Here is a 20,901-nt window from a genome sequence, read left to right on the forward strand (position 1 = left end):
TTGTCTCAAATATTCCCCCAAGATTTTCCTTTCAAGAGTCTGTGTTGGTAAAAGTTGTTATACTGTGTGTGTGTGTGTGTGTGTGTGCGCGCGCGCTTGCCGGCGTGGCGGTGGGAATAGCCTTTGTGTGTGGGGAGATTTATGGCCGTCTGTGAGTCTGCAGGCGTCTCATGGAAAGCTCCTCTTCTTCTTTCTTTCTGTCCTCCACAAACTTTCCCCAGTGGCCGTCTGCACCTCCGCCTCCTCCATCTCCTCCTCCGTCTCCTCCTCCTCCATCTCCTCCTCCGTCTCCTCCTCCTCCATCTCCCCGCCGACTGATTCATATCTGGGGGGCACAAACCCCACCTCTTCCTGTATTTGTGTAGGACAATAATGTATCACCGGTCCCTCATGTACCGGTGCTCAGTGCGCTGCAGTGTGTAGGCACGATGGCTGGAATTTAAATGCAGCTTTAAAGGCTGAAAAGATTTATGTGCGAAAAACACACTTTGTCTGAAGAGTCTGAGTCACAAAGCTGCACTAAAACCTGAGTGTCTGATTCCCATAAATCTGGATGTTTAGCTGGAAGGTTTGTGAATATATTGACGCCACAGAATGAGGCAACACTTTGTGATTCTAGTTTTTTTTCATTGATTTTACAATGAATCAGACGACTGTTATGTGAGAGTTGCTCTGCTAAGGCTGAAACTACCGCCCAGGCACTTTTTTAAAGGAGTAGTCAAACATTTTGGGACAAATGCGTTCTTGCAGAGAGTTGGAAGAAAACATCGATACAAATCTCATGTCTGTTGGTTCGATATATCCGACTGTGGCCCGTTAGCTTCGTTTAGAGTCAAAAAAAGAGGAAAAAGTTGGTGTTTTTAGTGTTAAAAGGTGACAAAATTCACCTGCAAGTATCTCAAACTCACACCAAAATCCAATCAAACTGCAGAATTAGGCAATGCTGATCAAATATAAATCCAAATTATGCTATAAACCAAGATGCTGTTACTGGGTCGCCTGTTTCTCGCCTCAAAAGTTTTCAGAAACATGTTTTAGCTGACCATTTAAGATATTCAGCCGGCTGCCATTGTTTAAAAAGCACCTTTCCACATTATGTCTGGTGCAGTGCATTGTGGTAGTTGTAGGTCATGTAGCATCGATTTCAAAGACATTTGTGTCTGTCTGCTGCACAGACAGACCAGTTTTGTGAGTCGTCTTTTTAACAGTGAAATACTTATTTAAGTTATCACCTGGGCTTTTAACAACCTGTGACTAACTTTACATGCACAAAATATTCACCTTTATTCTGAAAAAAGACAATATTCCTTCTAATCTGTTCAGTCCAGCTGTTGTGTTTTGGCCTCTGGAGGAACTGCAGTTTTTGACGTTTTCGTGTTGGCTTTATTTTTCGGCCTCAGAGGTGAAGGCTTGTCAATGACTCTGACTGTGTCCCAGTTGATGCTGTTACTGGTTTTATTCTGGTGTTCACAGACAGATGATGTTTCCTGTCGTCTCTGATTCTTATTATATTTCTGCAGCTGATTTCGCCCAGTTATTTATCACAATGTGCAGTTATCGATGTGCAAATGGCATCAATAGTATTTTAACGGTTGAGTTTTGCGTCTTTTTTCTGTTTATATTGTCATTTTTGCTTTATTTGTCTTGCACATATCATGCTGTCATATTCCTTTGCTAATGTAATAATGCAGATTTCCCCCGTGTCGTGTCGTGTCGTGTCGTGTCGTGTCGTGTCGTGTCGTGTCGTGTCACCTCTTGGCTTGTCTTGTTGCTGCTTGTCGTGGCGTGGCGTGTTATAGCGTAGTGTGGCGTGGCGCCTCTTGTCTTGTTGTGTTGCCGTTTGTCGAGGCGTGGCGCACCACGCCATTATATTTCTTTGCTGCTGTAATAATGCAAATTTCCCTGTTAAGGGACCGATAAAGGATTATCGTCTCCTGTTTTGTCTCGTTTTGTCGCGTCTTTCCTTGTCTTCTCTTGTCGTTTCATGTCGCGTCAGGCTGTGCTGTGTTAAAACAACTTTTACCCTAAAACAAAAATTGAATGCCACGTTCCCTGTGGAGATGCTGTGGGTTGAATTGGACTGCGTATGTGTGTGTCGACCGTACAGTTTTATCATCCAGGTGTTTGTAGGTGTTGGTATAAAAAGCTCCCCAGACAGTTAAATCAGATCCTCTGTGGATGTATAAATGCCACTCTGCTTCAGGGTGTCCCAGTTTCCGTTCATGTAAATGTTAGGAGGTGTTTTTTATTTATTTAGAGGCTCCTATTAAGGAAATCAGTCGCTGTTTTGAGGTTTGAGCTGAAGAGTCACGTAAAGGGCATGAAACTAAGTTTGTATTTTTTTGATAATTGCAGCTGCAGTGCTGAGTCTCTGCCCTACTTTTCATCTCAGACACAAACTTTGTAGAAATTAGGGAGCAGTTAACTTTTTTATCTTCACAGTAGCTGGTTCAAACCAAAGCAACACATACAAAAATTATATTTGGTACCCCGTGTTATTAAGTTACATTTACAAAGCTGAGGTGAATTTTCAGGGGCTTTCTTTTTGTCTCTTGTCTGTCTGTCCCATGGCGTCTGGCTGATGGGTTGTGGTTGTCAAAATATGATATATTTATATCTATAATGCATGTCTTATTGTTGAGTCTTAGTGCATCATTTGTAAGTTTTTTATCTTGTGAGAGTGTGTGGGATTTAGGGGAATTTGGTGAAATCTATCAGTGAATTCCAGATTGCAATCAGTTAAAACTTCTTCCAATTTCTCTTCCTCTCCAAAACAAACAGACCAGCTGATTAAAACCAGTAAAAAAACTGAATAGAGCAGTTTTATGTTACAAGTCAGTGTTTCCAAGACACTGTTTGGCATGTCAAAGACACTAGTCTAGCACCTGCTTATGTGCGCTCACCTTTTTTCCTCTAATAACTTAAAATCCAGATGTTCAGGAGGTTTTTTCCAGGAGCTGAATTATCTGCAGTGGTCTCATCTTTTCCAAAACACAGACCAGGTGATTTAAAGCGGTAAAAACCTGGAATAGAGCAGTTTCAGTTTGAAGAAATCAGTGTTTTTCTGATGCAAAAACATGAATGACCCTATCACGAGTCCGTGTTTGGTTTGTCCATTCAGGGCTACTGTAGGATTTTAGGTTATGTCTCAGACTTTACGACGTTTCTAGGATTTTAAGGCATTTTGAGGATTTAAGGAAATTTCTCGGCTTTCAGGACATTTTTGTGGCGATTTTAGGGAGTTTCTAGGATTTGGGGACATTTGTAGGATTTTAGGACGATTATGACATTTTGAGGACATTCCTGGGATTTTAGGACATTTGTAGGATTTTAGGATGTATGTAGGATTTTAGACATATCTCGGCTTTTAGGACTTATCTTGGATTTTAGGACTTGGATTTGGGTATGTTTTGTAGGATTTTGAGATGTTTCTAGGATTTTAGGACGTACATTAGAAGCTTACCTCGGACCTCTGTCTTTGTACATCAGGACCTGCTCGCTATGCAACTATAAACAGCTCATTTTAAGGTAATGAATACAAAATGATTATTTTCAGGTGACTATACACCAAAGAAAACATACGTGTTATAATATTTTTCCATTTATGTCAATATACCCTCTAAATCCTACACACTGGACCTTAAAAAGCAAAGAAAATATCAGAATCATGAAGCAGACCAAAGATGAATGACATATATATTCAGAGTTAAGAATGAAAGATGTTTTGACAAAATGATTTTAAGTCCGTGTCTGCTGACAGCGTGAATGGACTTAGCTGAGTTTGTTCTCATGTCAACATGTAACGTAAGTACAGAACTTCATCTGCACGTTTGATATAATGTGATACGAAGACTGTGCTCAAATTTTATGAGGGCCTGATGACAGCAGGCCAAAATTTCTGACGGGTCAGAAATTCATCCAAAGGTCGGACAGCCGTTCCAGAGCAGTCAATCGAGCCATAATTGGTCGTCTCTCCATTGCGTGAAGTCCAACTATAAAATGATTTGTATGGTTCAAAAATTGGGTCAGAAACGGGCTCAAAGAGAAGTGTGGAGAAAAGGTAAAAAGGTCACGCCTGCACACAAACTCCAAGTTTATTCAAGACAATGTTTTGATCCTGCTTGCATCTTCGTCAGGTCAAAATTTCTGACCGTTTTGATTTTGACCTTGAACATGTACATTTGCAAAACAACTGGGCAGTTTTTATTTGCTCAAGCAGATCCAGGTGAAATAATCAAAATCTGTAGAACCGCTACTAAATAGACCTCGTGGTGAGATTGTTTTTTAAAATGCTGTTTTATCGTCTCAGCTTGAATGATGAGAGACAGATTCAGAGCAGAAAACTGAGATCCAGACGTGGTTTGGATGATTCTGTGTGCGTGTGCGTGTGTGTGTGTGCGTGTGTGTGTGTGTGTGTGTGTGTGTGTGTGTGTGTGTGCGTGTGTGTGTGTGTGTGTGTGTGTGTGTGTGTGTCATGCTGATGTTGAAATCAGCTCCTTTCAGATCTGTTAGTGTGTTGAACTGAAGCAGCATGACGAGACGTGATGAGCTCAGAGCCTCCACATTCCCAGACACACTCACACTTCTGTGTACGAGGAGATCCAACATGTTGAGCTCATCTGCGGTCATGAACTTTACACTACATACAAACACACACATAAACACACACACACACACACACACACACACACACACACACATACATGTATTTATTACTTTGTGTGGACCACGTAGTTTGAGTTCTTTGTGAGGACCACCACTTCCATTGTAGCTAGAATGATGCAAAAAACAGACCTACCACTGGGTGGGAGTAGAGAATTAGAATGTCACTTCAGATTGCAGAAAACTCAAAGTAAAAAAAAATATTTTTTTTCCATAGCTGTGAGGACCGGCCCCTGTTGCTAGGTAGATTTGACGACATAGGCTTTTTTTGATTGGCTACTCTAAAAGAAACTTTAAAAGCAAATAGTAGACACTGTATTGCCAGCATTTTGCAGACTCAACTCAGCAATATACAGTGCTGTTAAACTGAGCTTTTGGTGTTTATTTTTAGTTTAAAATCAGTATTAAATTTTATATATATATATATATATATATATATATATATATATATATATATATATACATACAGTCTATTATAATATGATATTATAATAATATTATAATATAAACATTTCAATATTACAGACCTTTATCAAAATAATAAATTGTTCAATGAAGATTCCACAATTACTCAAGTAAGCATGGTTTTAATGTAGGTGACATCTGGAATGCAATTTCCGATTACTTTTATTATTGATTAATCTGCACAGTATTTTTTTTTAATTGATTTGGTTTTGTCTATTAAGACTTGGAAAATAGTGAAAATGCACTTTGTAATTTCCCACAGCCCAGTGTAATATCTTCAATGTCTTGTTTTGTCTTACCAAGAGTCCAAAACCAACTTCATGACTTCACGACTTCATTAAAGATTTAACATGAGATCATAGCAGAATTGCTTTATTTTAGTGGAATATAACTCAACTGAGGGCAGAGATTTTGGTCCACATTACCACAGCCACAATGAATAGAAAGCTGGATAAAGGACTCCCTTGAAAGTTATCTTAATACAGATTCAGCAACTGTTAATTGCATCAGCTCCAGCTTATTATGAAAAAAAAATACTGAACAGCCGGGCAAAGGACTTCCTTTAACAATTTTAAACAGTATCTTAATACAAATCCAGTAGCTGTTAGTCAGTCCCAGTTAATCTGTCAGTCCCAGTTTATCCTAAAAAAAAAACTACTGGACAGCTGAGTAAAGGACTTCCTTGAACACTTTTAAACAGTATCATAATACAGATCCAGCTACTATTAACTCTGTCAGATCCAGTCTCCATTCTAAAAAAAAATAGTACTGGGAATAATACTGGGAATAACAATTCATTGAACAGTTTTAAACAGTAAATTGATACAGATCCAGCTGCTTAATAACATGAAAATAAATTATACCCGTTTCCTTTTGGGTTGTGATGGAATTGTAGACTTGGTTCTTAACATCTCTCCAGTCATCAATGGCAGAGAGTATCGGTTCTGCATTAAGAGTCTTGAGACAAAGCTCTTTACCAGGAACTCTATTCAGAGTGATGTACCGTCTAGTTGTCGCCATACTGCTGCCTTTTCTTCAGAACTCCAAGGCTCTACGATGGCATTTCCCTTTTGGGAGAGAAATGGTGGATCCGCACTCTGAAACACAAATTAGACAAGGTACTAGCATCCTCACTGCTGAAAATCATGCAGTCCTGCATATGGGACTGATGGCTTTATTTTTCTACTCTGAATTTATACTCATGGAGATTATGAAGACACACTGTCACAGAACTGCTGAGAAACTACTGAAATATTTTTGTGACTGTATTATTATCATTATTATTAAAATGGATTATACCGTTTTTATACCTGCAGTACCTTGGGAAGGACAGAAGATAAACTATGCAGTCGTTCTTTCTGGTTAATACTTGGCAACTGTCTTTCATGTGGAGCAGTATTGGAGCAAAACATCCATCAGTTCAGGGAAGGGACAGAAGAAGAGTCACCTCTTTCTCAGTCCTTTTCAGCTTGTGTGATGGTCCTAGAGTTGAGGTCTTTTGAGTCAGAATGTCTGGTTCTTCTGCAAGAAAGGGACAAGAAGCATGAACTGCAGCTCATCCTACTGGCAGATACACTAATATCACAGTCATATCACAGTGCCACTGCAATTAATCTAAAGTTACGTTCATACCATCTGAATCTTGAACAGGCTCAGAAACGCTCCTTGACCTATCTTCTTTGGAGGAGGCTTCAAGTGAAGACAAACAGCAAGAGAATATTAAAGCTACAAGCACCGTGGGCTGGGCCTTGCAGCCTGCACACGTCACCATGCGCATTTGCTGCTTGGTCCCTAATTATCATCGCAGTGTGAAAATTACATAGTCCAACTTACTTTTAAGGTAATTTAGAGTGTATTAAGAATATGTAACATGATTGGACAGGATTGTTACTACACATCAGTGGGAGGAAAGAAAAATAAGCTGACAGAAAAGAGTTTACCTCTTTCTCAGTCCTTTTCAGCTTGTGTGATGGTCCTGGAGTTGAGGTCTTTTGAGTCTGAACGCCTGGTTCTTCTGCAAGAAAAGGACAAGAAGCATGAACTGCAGCTCATCCTACTGGCAGATACACTCATATGTCATATCACAGTGCCACTGCAATTAATCTAAAGTTAAGTTCATACCATCTGAATCTTGAACAGGCTCAGAAATGCTCCTTGACCTCTTTTGTTTGGAGGACACTTCAAAGGAAGGACAACAGCAACAGGACATTATTGTTAGTGTGAAATTACATTGTTTCAGTTCCTAAAATTAAATTAAGAGTGCATAAAATGTGTTTCTGAGAAACTTTTTATCTTATTTGTTGGTCCTGATAGCCGTCAATAAATACAGTTGACTGAAAGAAAAAAATCTGGTGTCTGTGTCTGTTGCAGGACTGTAATGAACTCTATCAATCAGTTAATTCAGACCTAAAGAAAGTACTGACTGATATACCCTGTCTGTTACTGACCTACCTACCTGTGTGCATCCTAGCTTTAAGCACGCAGAACATGATTGGACACTGCATGACTGTTACTACATAGCAGTGGGAGGAAAGAAAAATAAGCTGACAGAAGAAGAGTTTACCTCTTTTCTCAGTCCTTTTCAGCTTGTGTGTGATGGTCCTGGAGTTGAGGTATTTGAGTCAGAATTTCTGGGTTCTTCTGCAAGAGAAGGACAAGAAGCATGAACTGCAGCTCATCCTACTGGCAGATACTACTACTAGATACACTCGTGCATAAAATAGAGAAATGGCTACACAACTATTTTGTTATTTTGTGACATTCAGAGACAACAATCATTAAATAAAAAAATCAAAAATCAAAAATCTGCACATTATTAATGAGTTGCAGCCAAACTAACTTCATACCATCTGAGTCTTGAGCCTCACTTCCACTGACTTGTGACTCTTGCCCAGCTCCGACTTTTGAAGATGAAGGCACTGTTTAGATAGAACACACAGACACATAACAAAAATAAACAAAAAAACACCACATACTTTTTAAATATGAATTAAACTGGAATACTTTTCTATACTCACCTCTAAGCCTAAATCAATTTCATCAAGAGATTTGCCTTTGTAGACCTCAGTTCCAAGTTCTATGGCCATGAGCAGCTTGCTAATCTTTGCAAGCTGAAGTGTGTTCTCTGTTAGCCGGTAATATTCACGATGAACACGAATATCATGTCCCATGAATTTAGCAAGTTGGTCTAACTCATTTTCTTTCAGGTTCATTATCTGACTCATTGTAGCCACATGTTTCCTCAGGTGGGTTGATGTGAGTGTTTCAGGCCCTTGCATCACATAAGGCTGCATATTTCCTCAGACAGTCTGAACCTCGGAGATGGATGCTGAATTTGTCTTGCAAAGACATACGGTTACTGTCCAAAATGTCATTGTCCTCACTCCTTTGCTCAATGAGAAAATCAAGGATTTGGTCATCTCTTTGGTTAGAAGCACAGGAACTTTGTTACCCTCTTCCTCTGACCACCAACCTGGTAAACTCGTGACTCAAATCTTGCTCCAGTTTTGAGAGGCCCTTCATGATATCTTCATTAGGATCCTCTGTGGCTCTGTTCATGTAGGTTGACAGAGGCATTTTTCCTGCCTCACCTTGCCGCCTTCAAGCTGAAAAGAATGACCTGAGAAAGAAGGCACTCACTGAGAGTCCTGTATGCCCAGCATTAGGCCCTTCCAAAAGTTTCTGTGTCAGCCTCTGTGGCCTTCAGGACTTTATTGCTTCATCACATCTTCTGTGAGAGGGATCATTTCTTTTTGTTCCACCTGTCCTCTTCCAGGTTAGTCCGTGCACGGCCTGACACAAAGAGGCCCCACTCTGCAGATAATAAGCCCAAGAAGCTCCTTACTCTGGCTGCAGCCGCTTCATCTTCAGCCTTTACATGTTGTGCAATCACAATGTCACTCACTGCCTTCAGTGAGTGTCCTAACTTTAAAGCAAGAGATGGTGTGTTGTATCTGTACTTAGACTTGGTGAATCCAGACGCTTTTTTTGCTGCCTTAACAGCTAACTGAAAATTAGGTGGCACCAAGACATCTTGTAAAAGCTTCACTTTGCCATCAATGGACTTGGCAGCAAGTACAAATCTTCCCAACTCTCTCATCCTTTGGCTGATAACCATCTTTTGATGGGTCACTCCTGTTCTCTAGGGAGCCTATCACCAAATTCACAAATGAGTGGATCATTTTAATCTCCCGAGACACCTCATCAATCATCATTCTATTAACAATGTTTGAGCACCTTTGTGATGCCTGCCCTTTGTATGGAACAAGAGATGAAGCAGAAGCCTGAACTCTTCGCTTTTCTTGGACTGAACTTCTAGCTTACCCATTTTTTTGAGACATAGTTTCTCATGTCGCCATAGTTCAGTTTTTTAGAAAGAATCCAAAACATATGTTGCATGTGGCAAGTATTCCTCTGGATCTGTATGTTCTGATGGCTGCCTGTAAGTTACTATCTCACCATGTCCCTTTTGCAATACTTCGATGTTATGATAGTAATTGCCTTTCCTGCGGAGTCCCTCTAACATCTGAAGACGTTTTTTGGAGGTTGGTGGAAAGCATATTGCTTGGGCCACTTCTTTTTCATCACTGTGTTAAGTCACAAGTAGATGTCAGCTACCGCCATTTTACTCTGTGGTTTTTGCAGTATACACAGTAATGTCTCTTGTCCCACTTACGTTTTTCTCCCTTGACGCAATATTTCACAGTGATTTGTGGCCCCTCCTCCTCCTCTTCCTTCTCCTCCTCCTCATTGTCAGCATTGTAATCTGTGTCATAGTCATTTGCGTCTTTGTCATTGTCATCTGCTTTGCTGATTTTTTTCTTCTGATTCTAATTTTGTGTTGTAGTTGAATCAGCTCTTCTGAGTTTACTCCGCTTTTTTCTCGAGAGGCAACCTTTGTGTTAACCTTGTGGCAACTGGAATCTTCTGAAGAATCTGACATTGATGGCACGTAGTCACTTTCCAGATCATTGCTGGATTCAGATAGAGAACCATCTGTGACACAGTCCCTCTGAAAGAAATAGATCAAAAATTTAACTAAAGCTAATCTAACTTGTGAAAATTGAATGAAATTCAAATAAAAAACTGATGAACGGCTGATGAAACAGCAGCATCATCAACCAAAACATCCAATATCTATTATACATAAAATAAATTACACTTTCTCAATGCTAAACCAGTGGGCAAAGATATCCAACTAAAAGTATAATTTAATGGCTAATTCCCTTTAGAACTGATTTGTGCAATAGTAACTGTGCTGGCCAAACAAAAAGCTATTTAAGCCTTTCAGTACCAAGTCAAAAATGTTTTTTTATCAACTTCCATGTGGTCATCAAGTCTTTTTCTGAATATCAGGGACTGACTGAAAAACATGTGATTAGATTACTAAAATATAACCACTAAATAACAGGCAAGTATTCAGTCAACTGTACAGCCTCTACATTTCCTATAGGGGAGAATGGGACACAACCACAAATAATGCTGACATGGTGCTTTGATCACTATAACAACATGCAATGAGAGGTTGTAACTCAATGGATGATATGTTAAAATAATATGGAATGGTGTATGTCTGTGCAAGCAGCGAGTTCACTATGTTTTTATTCTAATAAATAAAACAAAACAAAAACAGAAAAATACAACTACACACCTTGTAAATTCAAGTGTCTCTGTTTCTCTGAACTAACACTGCATTGACTGTCTTATTATCTCATCATAAAACACACTTTATTCAAAGGCATTGGTTAGTTTGTCCCACTGATCAGCAACTGTTAAAATGTAAAGTGACCCTAAATTTGCCAAGATAGATCCAATCAGTCAGTATTAAACAAAGACAACACATAACTGTTTTTTATTTAGGCCATCAAAATGCGGAAATATATGTAAAAAAGAAACATCCCAGGGCAGAGCATCACAAAGCCCAATTGACACTTTGAATACTCGTTATTCATCTTTGTGGGAGCTCCTGAGCCCAAAAATAGGCATTCCAGACAGCCCTAAAGACAAGTTCACTGGTCAGACAGCAGTATTCACTTGCCACCTGCAAAGGACAAGTGCCCATGTTGCACCCTGGACAAACTGACTCAAAGCAAATTTTGTGAATGAATACTAAATGAAATACTACATGGATAGGTGTGTGCAGTAAATATAGTGAATACTTTTTTCCAGTTCCAGCAGATTATTTTGCTATTCCTGCCCACAACAAAATGAGAAACAAGTCAAAATGAATACATACCTGCTCCTCTTGTTCCTCCTCCTTTTGTCTCTTCATCCTCTGTCATGTAAAATTATAAAAAAAAATATGCAAATTTTACAGACCATCAACCAAACACATACAACTATAGCATAGTTGATGCTGTCATCACAGTAGAATACATGCAGGCATAGCACTAAAGATTGAAACAGGCTTTAATTTTTTTCTTCATTACAATCAGTAATTACAAGGAAGAATAAGACAATAAGTAGCTTGTGATCCTCTGATTATGTAGATTAAGGTGGTAGTAATTACGTAGATAGATATAAATGCTTATAACAGGGGAGAAACATATTACTGTTGAAATTTAAGTCAGAGAGATAAGGTGGTTGCTGATTTGTATTCAGACGTCAGCATGGTTTCTCTTGATAATGCACACTTTAAATCACATGCTATGTACCCATTAGTTTGCAGTAACATGAAAAGGAAAACCCTGTCAAATATGGTCTACATTTAGTTGCTCTAATTCCATCCAAACCTCAGAGTTATCAGGAAAATAGCAAAGACTCAGACAAAACACTGTCCTTTAAATCTGGTCTTGTTAACTATATTGGTGTTATGGTGTTCTGTACAACCAGCTCACACTGTTCCACACACCAACATTAAATGCTTCAGAAAATATTAACAACCAAGAATAAAGTAGAGCTATGCATCCTTATAGAAAAACATGATGCTCAGGATTACTGACATACTAAAATCTCTGTGGACTGACAATGATTTGTCCTTTTTTTAAACATCCAAATGTTGGTGCCAGACACATTTAAAACTTCAAAAAATTAATGAACTGCCTTACATATCAGAAATACTCACAATTCTGTTGAATAGCACTGTTTCAATAATAAATGTGCCTTCTCTGTGTGTGATGTAGAGTTTCATTCTCCTTATTTTGTGTTTTGTTCAAAAAAAGTCACTTAAAATACAAGAAAAAAATATGTTTACAAATTTGAGACGACATTTAACATTGCTGTAAATCTGAGACCCACATAATTACACAGTTACTGAGTTTTACTCCTTACAAACTAAGCTAGCTTGCATCTCCATTCATTGCTAAAGTTCGCTAACTAGCAGCAGCTAAGTTAACAGCTTCACTCGGCTGGAAAATGCAACGGACAGATAGTAAACACTTACAATATAGTTTGACAAAATATGAAATATGTCTTACCTTGATTAGTTGTAAGTTTTGTCGTGTTCTTCGGTTTTTCTCCGTTATTTCCTCTTCATATCGCCAAAGCGCAGCGGTCGTGGCTGTCTGAGCCTCCGCAGCCTCTACCTGTCTCTGCAGAGGCATGTTTCTGGCGATGTATTCACTTCCACAGGAAGAATCAGAACTTTGACACTTCATGTCGTAGTGAAGATTTACAAAACTTGTAAATGCTACTCATGAAATTCAAAACTCTTCAGTAACACAGAAAGACTTTCTGTTTAACTCTTGGTCATGAAATACTTGAGTACCCAACATCAGAAACTTGAACAGTCCTCCATTTTAGTATACACAAACAAAGTCAATAAGGTGTAACGCTGCTATTTCCATTTCCATTGAATGCAGCATTGGTCAGTGCTTGATCGCCCCTTCCTCCCCTTGACCTGCCTGTGAACTTTTGAACAGGGCACAGGACACAGCAATATGGCATGAATTCAGTTAGCAATTTAACTTACAGCTCTACACTATTTTAATTGTTGAACACAGTAATGAATCAATCATTATAAAAAACACACTGCATTGTTCTACATCATTACAGTTTATTTGATGCAAATTCATTTGTTAAACACTAAAGCTTAATTTCTAATTAAGGATTTTAATTTAACCACTGTAGTATTATTACTTGCACTGATAAATGTGATTCTTGCTTTATTTTCAACATTCTAGCCTTTAATCAGTGTGTTATTTTAACTTGAGTCTAAGTTGAGAAGTGGAGAATATAGTTTGGTCCTCTGCTGCCTTCAGCTCAGCCTCAATTAATGGCCCATCAAGGGGAGGGGTGCTCCACCCCCCTTGCACTTGGACTGCTGCTGCTGCCTGTTAACTTGCTCTTCCTTCAGAAGATAATACTTCTGCTTCAGATCAACTTAACCCCTAGAATACATTTACATGAAGCGTCATGTATATTGAATTATTAATGATTAAAATATTATTGTTGTAATAACCTGGCAAGACAAAATCATGTCATATGAGCATTCAGAATGGTTTGGTTTGGTTTTGGTTTATTTATTGAGCACAATTAAACACTGTGCAAGGAGGGAACGAAGTGCAGATGGACTTGTGCAAAGTTCCTCTCCTATCCACAATACCAAGCAAAAGAAAAGCAAACAGACAACTGCACATAGATAAAGATAAATTTCTTGAGTAAAACTTGGTATAGCTTTCATATCATGAATTTGAAGGTTCCAGTGTAGTGTAATTTACCTTAGGGCTAATGTGATGTGCTAAAAAAAAATAACAAGATTGAATGCTAGAAACTGATTATTGAGAGCTATAATGTGTTGAGTTGACACTGATGATATTATAAGAGCACAGTGATTTGTGTTGTGTTGTGTTTAAGCAAATATGAGAACAGTTATCCAGAGTGTCTTCTTTAACCTCACTATACCATATTTAACCTTTGTGTAATCCTAAATGCACTTATATTAAATCTCATTGTTTTTGTTTTTGTTTTAAAAGGCTGCAGGAATGAACAGAGAAATAACAGTGTAAAACTGCCCAGATATTATTTTAAAAAAATAAGCAACAGGACCTCTGAATCTACTGGAGTCAAGATAAGAGAGCATCATGTGCCTATGGACTGGGATTTCCCCCCAAATTGCACATTAGGCCTTATGTAATGAAATAATGAATTTGACCAATGAAACTATAATGGTGTAATCTTGGACCAATGTAAATGTATAGAAGGATGGACAATAGGCGTGGAAAAGTGCCTTATAAAAGTTAGAGCCTGAGCTGATGGAGCTCAGAGCTGTTCTGGTGTCTGAATTGTACACTTCAAGTTGCTCTCACTTTGTTGTGGGCATTTAAGTTTCTGCTGCCTTGGACTCTGCCTCCTGATGATTTTTTAAGCAGTCATTTTTCTGACTTTTGAAGCTTTATCTTGGACTCCATTGAAGCTTTCTGACCAAAATGGACACAGCAAAACTGCTGACATTTGGCCCAGTGGCCTGACACTCAAGTTTAAAAGACACAACACCAGAATATACAATGTAAAGGAATGCATAAGTAAACTTAGTTCTTGGGACCTGCCCTGAACCAGTGGAAAAGAAATAGAAAACAAAGAGAAGTATTGAAGCCTGTACACCTTTCACTTACAGATGTGGGCCATGATGGATAGCAGCACAGGATAACTGCACCAGTAATACAGCCAGATACATGCAAAATGGATTATGGAAGGCAGGAGCCTCAAAAACAGGCAAGAGGTCATGCACACAGATAGGTCGCTCAAAAAGCTGACTAGAAGGCTGGGGAGTCTGTAGGAAGGAAGTCAGTGGGCAGAAGACTGATTGTGATGGGCAAGGGGGGGAAAAATAGGGTCTGAAATTACCAGAGATTAAGACGGCATCGTGACTGACTGGACCATGAGAAAAGGAGTAAGAAGCAGATAAATTACTCAGGAATGTTGATGAATGATTATGAAATGCAGTCTAGTGAAGCAGCCTTTAAATAAATGCCACCTTTGAGAAAAATCATTGTTTCCTGATACTGTGAGACAAGTTTTATTTAACTTTTGTTTCTTTATCTATATACAGTTGAAAGTAGTGTTGAATTTCATTACATTTTACAGATGTGTGTACTGTGAGCACAGTAATACATTAATAATTATAATCCACTGATAAATGATAAAATCACACTGCATTGTTCTACATTATTTAAATTTGTTTTGATGCTTATACATTTGTATCTCACTTAAGTTTAATTTTAATGAAGGACTTTTACTTTAACCATTGCGGATTATTTATATTGATAAATGTGATTCTTGCTTTATTTTCAACATTCTAGCCTTTAATCAGGCCTTGTGTCCAAGTTGAGAAGTGGAGAATATAGTTTGGTCCTCTGCTGCCTTCAGCTCAGCCTCAATTAATGGCCCATCAAGGGGAGGGTGCTCCACCCCTTGCACCTAGACTGCTGCTGCTGCCTGTTAACTTGCTCTTCTTTGCCTTTCAGAGAATACTTGCTGCTGCTTCAGATCAGCTTTATCCCTAGAATACATTGACATATAGATTAATGTATGTCAAGTTGTTAATGACTGACATCTTACTGTTGCAATTAACCTGGCAAGACAAAACCAGCTCAAAAGAACATTTATTAATATCTGTCCCCATCAAATATGCTTCCATGCTCCAAAAAACACAATGTCCCAAGTTGTCCTGGCTCAGTGTAATGCAACACAGTAACAGCAGTTTCATATGGTAACAACCCTAAATAAAAAGTGTGTGTAAAAGTACATCCGTTCTTATGACATCACAGATACCAAGATAAACTTAAAGGGAAATTCTGGGATTTTTCAACCTGGGTTCTATGTTTATGAATTTGGGTGTGTAAGTGAATAGTACTCACAAAAACTGAAAGTCAGTGTAGTTACACTCACACATTACATGCCCCTATTTGTTTGAGCCGGAGTACATGGACAAAGAGCTCCTAAAGAGAGGAATGGACGAGAGGGAGGGGAGGCAACTGGCAGAGGAGGATGAACTAGCTGCTAAAAACTATCAGTTTAGCCAGCAGTAACACAGATATTGCAGTATTACTTTTTAGTGCTGGTTGGTCGCATGGGTTGAAAAAAGTAGTAAGATATCTATAAAGATAAAATAAAGATATTTTGAAAATATTCAAAGTAATACTAATAATACAGACTGTATGGAATGCCTTTGAGAAAGCTGTCAGCAGGTTGTTTTATCAGGTGACATTTGTAGTTTTCCTTAACACTACCTGCAAGTTTGCTCAACTTGGGTATAGACAAAATAATCAAATATTCATTTTATTGGTTAAATATTCAGTTCTTATTTAAATTAAAATCCCTTTATAATAAAATATACCTAATACAATAGCCTTGAAATAAAATACCATCTTTGCGAAGGTTATTGTGTCCTGATACTGTGTGAGACAAGTTTGATTTAGTATTGTAGTATTAAGTATTTAGTATAAATATGTATATATATATATATATTTTTTTTTAATATATATATATATATATATTTTATATATATATATATATATATATATATATTTATATATATATTTTTTTTTTTTCAGCTTTCTCAAAGAGGCATTCCATACAGTCTGTATTATTAGTATTACTTTGAATATTTTCAAAATATCTTTATTTTATTCAAATACATATACTACATTATGTAGTAGTAGTATTTGAAGTACTTGCAGTAGTAAGTAGTAACAGAGAAAGCTTAAGTACCTCCAATGGTAGTACTAATAATTTTGTTTTGATTTTTTTTTGCTTTCTTTCTTTCTTCTTTATCATTCAAATTTCATATTTCAGTGTACTGAAATAGTTAGATCAGTCAAAATGCTTTATTTGAAGTTTTTCCAATTTAAATGTACTGCCTGCTTAGGGTTTTCATTTTGTTCTACACAGCCCCACAGTCATGTTCTCACATGACCCAAGATGGCCAATCACAAAATTTCCCATCCTTAGCCAATCAGAAAATTGGATTGCTTCTTCACCCTCTAAATCAAAAATTGACTGCACTACATGAGTGTGTCCACTAGGGGAGCCAAAGCGTACTGGCTTAACACACACACTTTTCTGAGTTTACTGAGTCAATGAGGACATTCTCTGAAATTTATACAGATCATTCATTAGGACCAAAGGGGCTCATCCAAGCATTTTCTTTGTGTGGACCAGCCAAAATGTCCTCACAAGGAAAAATGTCCTCACAGCAAAGGTTGTTTGTCAAGGGTTGGTCCACACAAGTATAGAGATACAAACGCACACACACACACACACACACACACACACTACAGCTGCAGTTCCGTGCTGTAATTACAAACTCTCTAAACCTTCTGCTACACCCGGACCGGTTTGTGCATTGTTTCGGTGTGTGTGTCTAAAGATGGCGCACACGTGCTTTCATGTGTTGCGTGTTATGGCATCGTTGTGCCGGCTTGTGCACGCATATGTACGTTTGCACGCGTGTGTGTAATGGAACCCTCGTGCTTGTCAGCGGGCGTGTTTGTCCCGACATGTTTGTGGACGGTAATGTTTATGTGCTTGCACAATTACATTTGTTTGTGCGCATTCTGGTCTCTGCCCTAAAAACAGGTTTATATTGGGATCACATACATCACATTTATGTCTTCAGTGGTCACAATATCAAATTGGGTGATCTGGACTTTTTAACGTCGTCTTCTGTGTGCAAGAAATGTAAAAGTTACTACTACTTACTTTGTTTCTCAGATTTTAGGACATTTCTAGGATAATGGGGCATTTATCAAATTTTAGCAAGTTTCTCAGATTTTACGGCATTTCTACGATTATTGGACATTTCTTGTATTTTAGGACGTCTATAGGATCTTAGGACATTTTTAGGATTTTAGGATATTTCGAGTATTTTAGCCCATTTCTAGGATTTTCTAAAATTTTCAGGTCATACGACATTCCTCGGATTCAAAGATGTGTCTAGGATTTTAGGACATTTCTAGGATTTTAGGAGGTGTTGAGGACTTGAGGACATTTCCAGGATTTTGGGACATTTATAGGATTTTAGGACATTAGGGGCTTACCTAGGAGCTCTGTAGGGGTATGCAGGGGATCCTCCACTGGTAATTTTTTTTGGACAAAAAAGCTCTATTTTGATGCTGTTTTATACACCCTGGCACCTTATGTATACTAAATGTACAAAACAAATACCAATGTGAATCACTATATTTTTATTGTGAATTAGAAAATAATTGAGGGGGCCACCCAGCACTGTATCGGGGGCCAGATTTGGCCCACAGGCTGTAGGTTGATTATCCCTGACCTAGAGGATAAATCTCAAACCTTTAGGACACTCAGTGAGCTTAAATATACTGGCCGCTCTTCCTATTTTTCCTCTTTCCTACATTCATATTACAAACAGATGGGATGCTGAATATTTTTTCATGTTTAAATGAAAAATGGTCACCATATTTCTGTGATCTGACGTGCCTTTTGTTATTTGTTATTTCAGCGAGACAGAGCATCAACACTCTGGGTAACCAGCTGCAGATGAACAAGCACTGTGTGGACACGGCCTATAACTTCTACAAGATGGCGCTCACGAAACACCTGACCCGCGGCCGCAAGGCCTCCCACGTCATCGCCGCGTGTATCTACATGGTGTGTCGCACCGAGGGAACGCCACGTATCCTTAATGTTCATTTTCTTTGTTATGAGGTTTTTTTGCAGATGCATATCCCTGAATCTGCAGATGGTTTCAGTCCCGTTTAAACCTTTTGTTAAATGCATTCATGTTATAATCTGAGTGACTCAAAACATTCAGGCATCTTTTGAGAGACATCTTGCTTATTTATGATTTATCAGTTTAACTTCCTTTTATTTGTGGTCTTATTGCTTATGTTCTTGTTGTTTTTGGTCTAGTACTTTGCATTGTTTTATACTGACATTATGCGCCTTGCATCTTGCGTTATTTGTCCTCTGGTCAAAGTTTCTTCTCGCTCATGTGTAATTGGACTATTTGGCTTTCCATTGTTGTCTGTTTTCATTTTTCCGTCGCTCAGACCTACGTCACACGTTTGTTGCTCTGATTGGCTGTAGTTCTATCAAGGTACGGCCAATGATAACACCGCTTGGAAATTTAAAATTAACTTGTCTGGCGATGAGAACAAAACGTGCAATAACAGCCGAGGACACTTGAGCACTCAAGTCTAATAAAAATGTTGTAACAAAGCGTAAAAATCACCTCTGAAAGGAAACCTGATCAAAGACTTCCACAAGTGACGAGAGCTGCGTTCCCCGCCTGCATCAGGAGACACTTTTCATCTGATCGCACGTCTAACCGCCGAGCAAAAGTTCGGCGTCAGCTGAGACAAAGTTGCACGTTAAATTTGCCAGCCGTCTTAAACTGATGGAGGGCGGCACATCAAAGTCTGCAGGTTACTTTTGATGTGAGCCAGCGGAGGCCGGGCAGCCCGTCACTGCCTTTCTTAATGTTTCATAATCTGCTAACGGCAGCTTATTGAAGTGGAGAGCGATGTGTCATCGGCGGGATAATGGGACTTTTAGGTTCATGCTTTTTTCATCAGCAGGGCGGCTCTTTGGTTTTTGTGCCGCTGTCGGTTTTCTCCTGACTCACTTTGCCTCCGAGGATGATCGTGTTATGTAACGACGGCGCAGGACAGCAGGGATAGGTTTACCTAATGAAAGCAGGGCGAAGAGGGTGTAATGCCTTCCTGCTGCATTGTTTACGGGCTTTTGTCAGTGTGTGTGTGCGTGTGTGTGTCAGTGCAGGCCTGTCTGTTTGTGCATGTTTGGAGGAGTGAGGCTGGGGTAAAAATAGCTCCGCTCACTTCCTTCTCCACAGCTGGGTGAGTCTGTAATGTGGTCGCAGGGGAGAATCAGGACAAAGACGAAGGCAGGAGAACAGAGTGTAAAAGGAAACAGCCGTCGAAATCTGGAGTTTAATTTAACGAGGACCAACCGCATGAAAAACCGGACGGTTGGGATTTCTCAAGACTGCATCTGAACTTCTTTATTGCCATTCGCCTTTTTTGTCTTTCCGACCTTCCTTTCTCCTTAATCGCACTTCCCTTTCCTCCTTCCCTTCCTGTCTTTTGCCTTCAATTGCCCCCTTCGTCTTTTCTTTCTGAAGAGAGGAATTATCCCAAAAACTGGCACAAAAGTTTATGTATCCATAAAAACAGTCAAAACAAAACTGTGACGTCATTACGTCATCAATCAGTCATGTCAAGCTGTGACGAGTCACCAAGCAGAGACTAGACAAGTGACAGTAAATCATTCATACTTAATATGTTGGTTTGTTTTTAGTTTATTTTTTAACCGACATCAGTCCTAATCATAAATATCAAATATTTACTAATTTTCTGAATTTTAACCCTTTAAATGCCAGAGCTTTAATGTGACAGCTCCTTCAGTTTAAACATCCATGTCTCTGGATATTTAAATAAGTGACTTATTGAGATTGTCCTTCCTGTCGCAGCAAACAAAGGTGTAAACATTTGTTGTCGCCTCAGTGGACCCAGATGTGTCGAGGGCCCTGCTGTTGTTTATTTCCCTGATTAAGGGAGTCTCCTGTAATCTCCAGACGGCGTGTGCTGGGATTATCTTTTCCATTTCATCTGCACTGCTGCTGCTAATTCCATTGTGAGGCCTTTTTTTTTTTTTCTTTTGTCAGAGGAGCCACCGCTAATCCACCCCGGCAGCTCTGCAGACAGGTGCACCCGTCGCCACGGAGACGTTGTCGCCACGGAGACCGATGTTGGTCGAGGGCGCGTGGGGGGGTCATTGTGAGGGTGGGATGTCCTGAGGCAGACGTGTGTGTGTGTGTGTGTGTGTGTGTGAGGTCACAGTGGGGGAGGC

The 20,901-nt window shown here is 39.1% G+C and overlaps 1 protein-coding gene and 1 pseudogene across 1 annotated transcript in view; one reads left to right on the top strand and one right to left on the bottom strand.

The window, feature by feature from the left end:
- Positions 1-20,901, top strand: part of brf1a (BRF1 general transcription factor IIIB subunit a) — a 139,720-nt gene that overhangs the window by 7,363 nt on the left and 111,456 nt on the right. The window contains exon 4 of the mRNA XM_042500550.2: positions 18,533-18,706. Within this exon, the coding sequence (XP_042356484.2) occupies positions 18,533-18,706 (174 nt within the window). The remainder of the gene's footprint in view (positions 1-18,532; positions 18,707-20,901) is intronic.
- Positions 3,907-8,364, bottom strand: LOC148187400 (uncharacterized; annotated as a pseudogene).

This window comes from Plectropomus leopardus, chromosome 14 (genome assembly GCF_026936395.1).
Source record: "Plectropomus leopardus strain MGB_pleo_1.0 chromosome 14, ASM2693639v1, whole genome shotgun sequence".
Lineage (NCBI taxonomy): Eukaryota > Metazoa > Chordata > Actinopteri > Perciformes > Serranidae > Plectropomus > Plectropomus leopardus.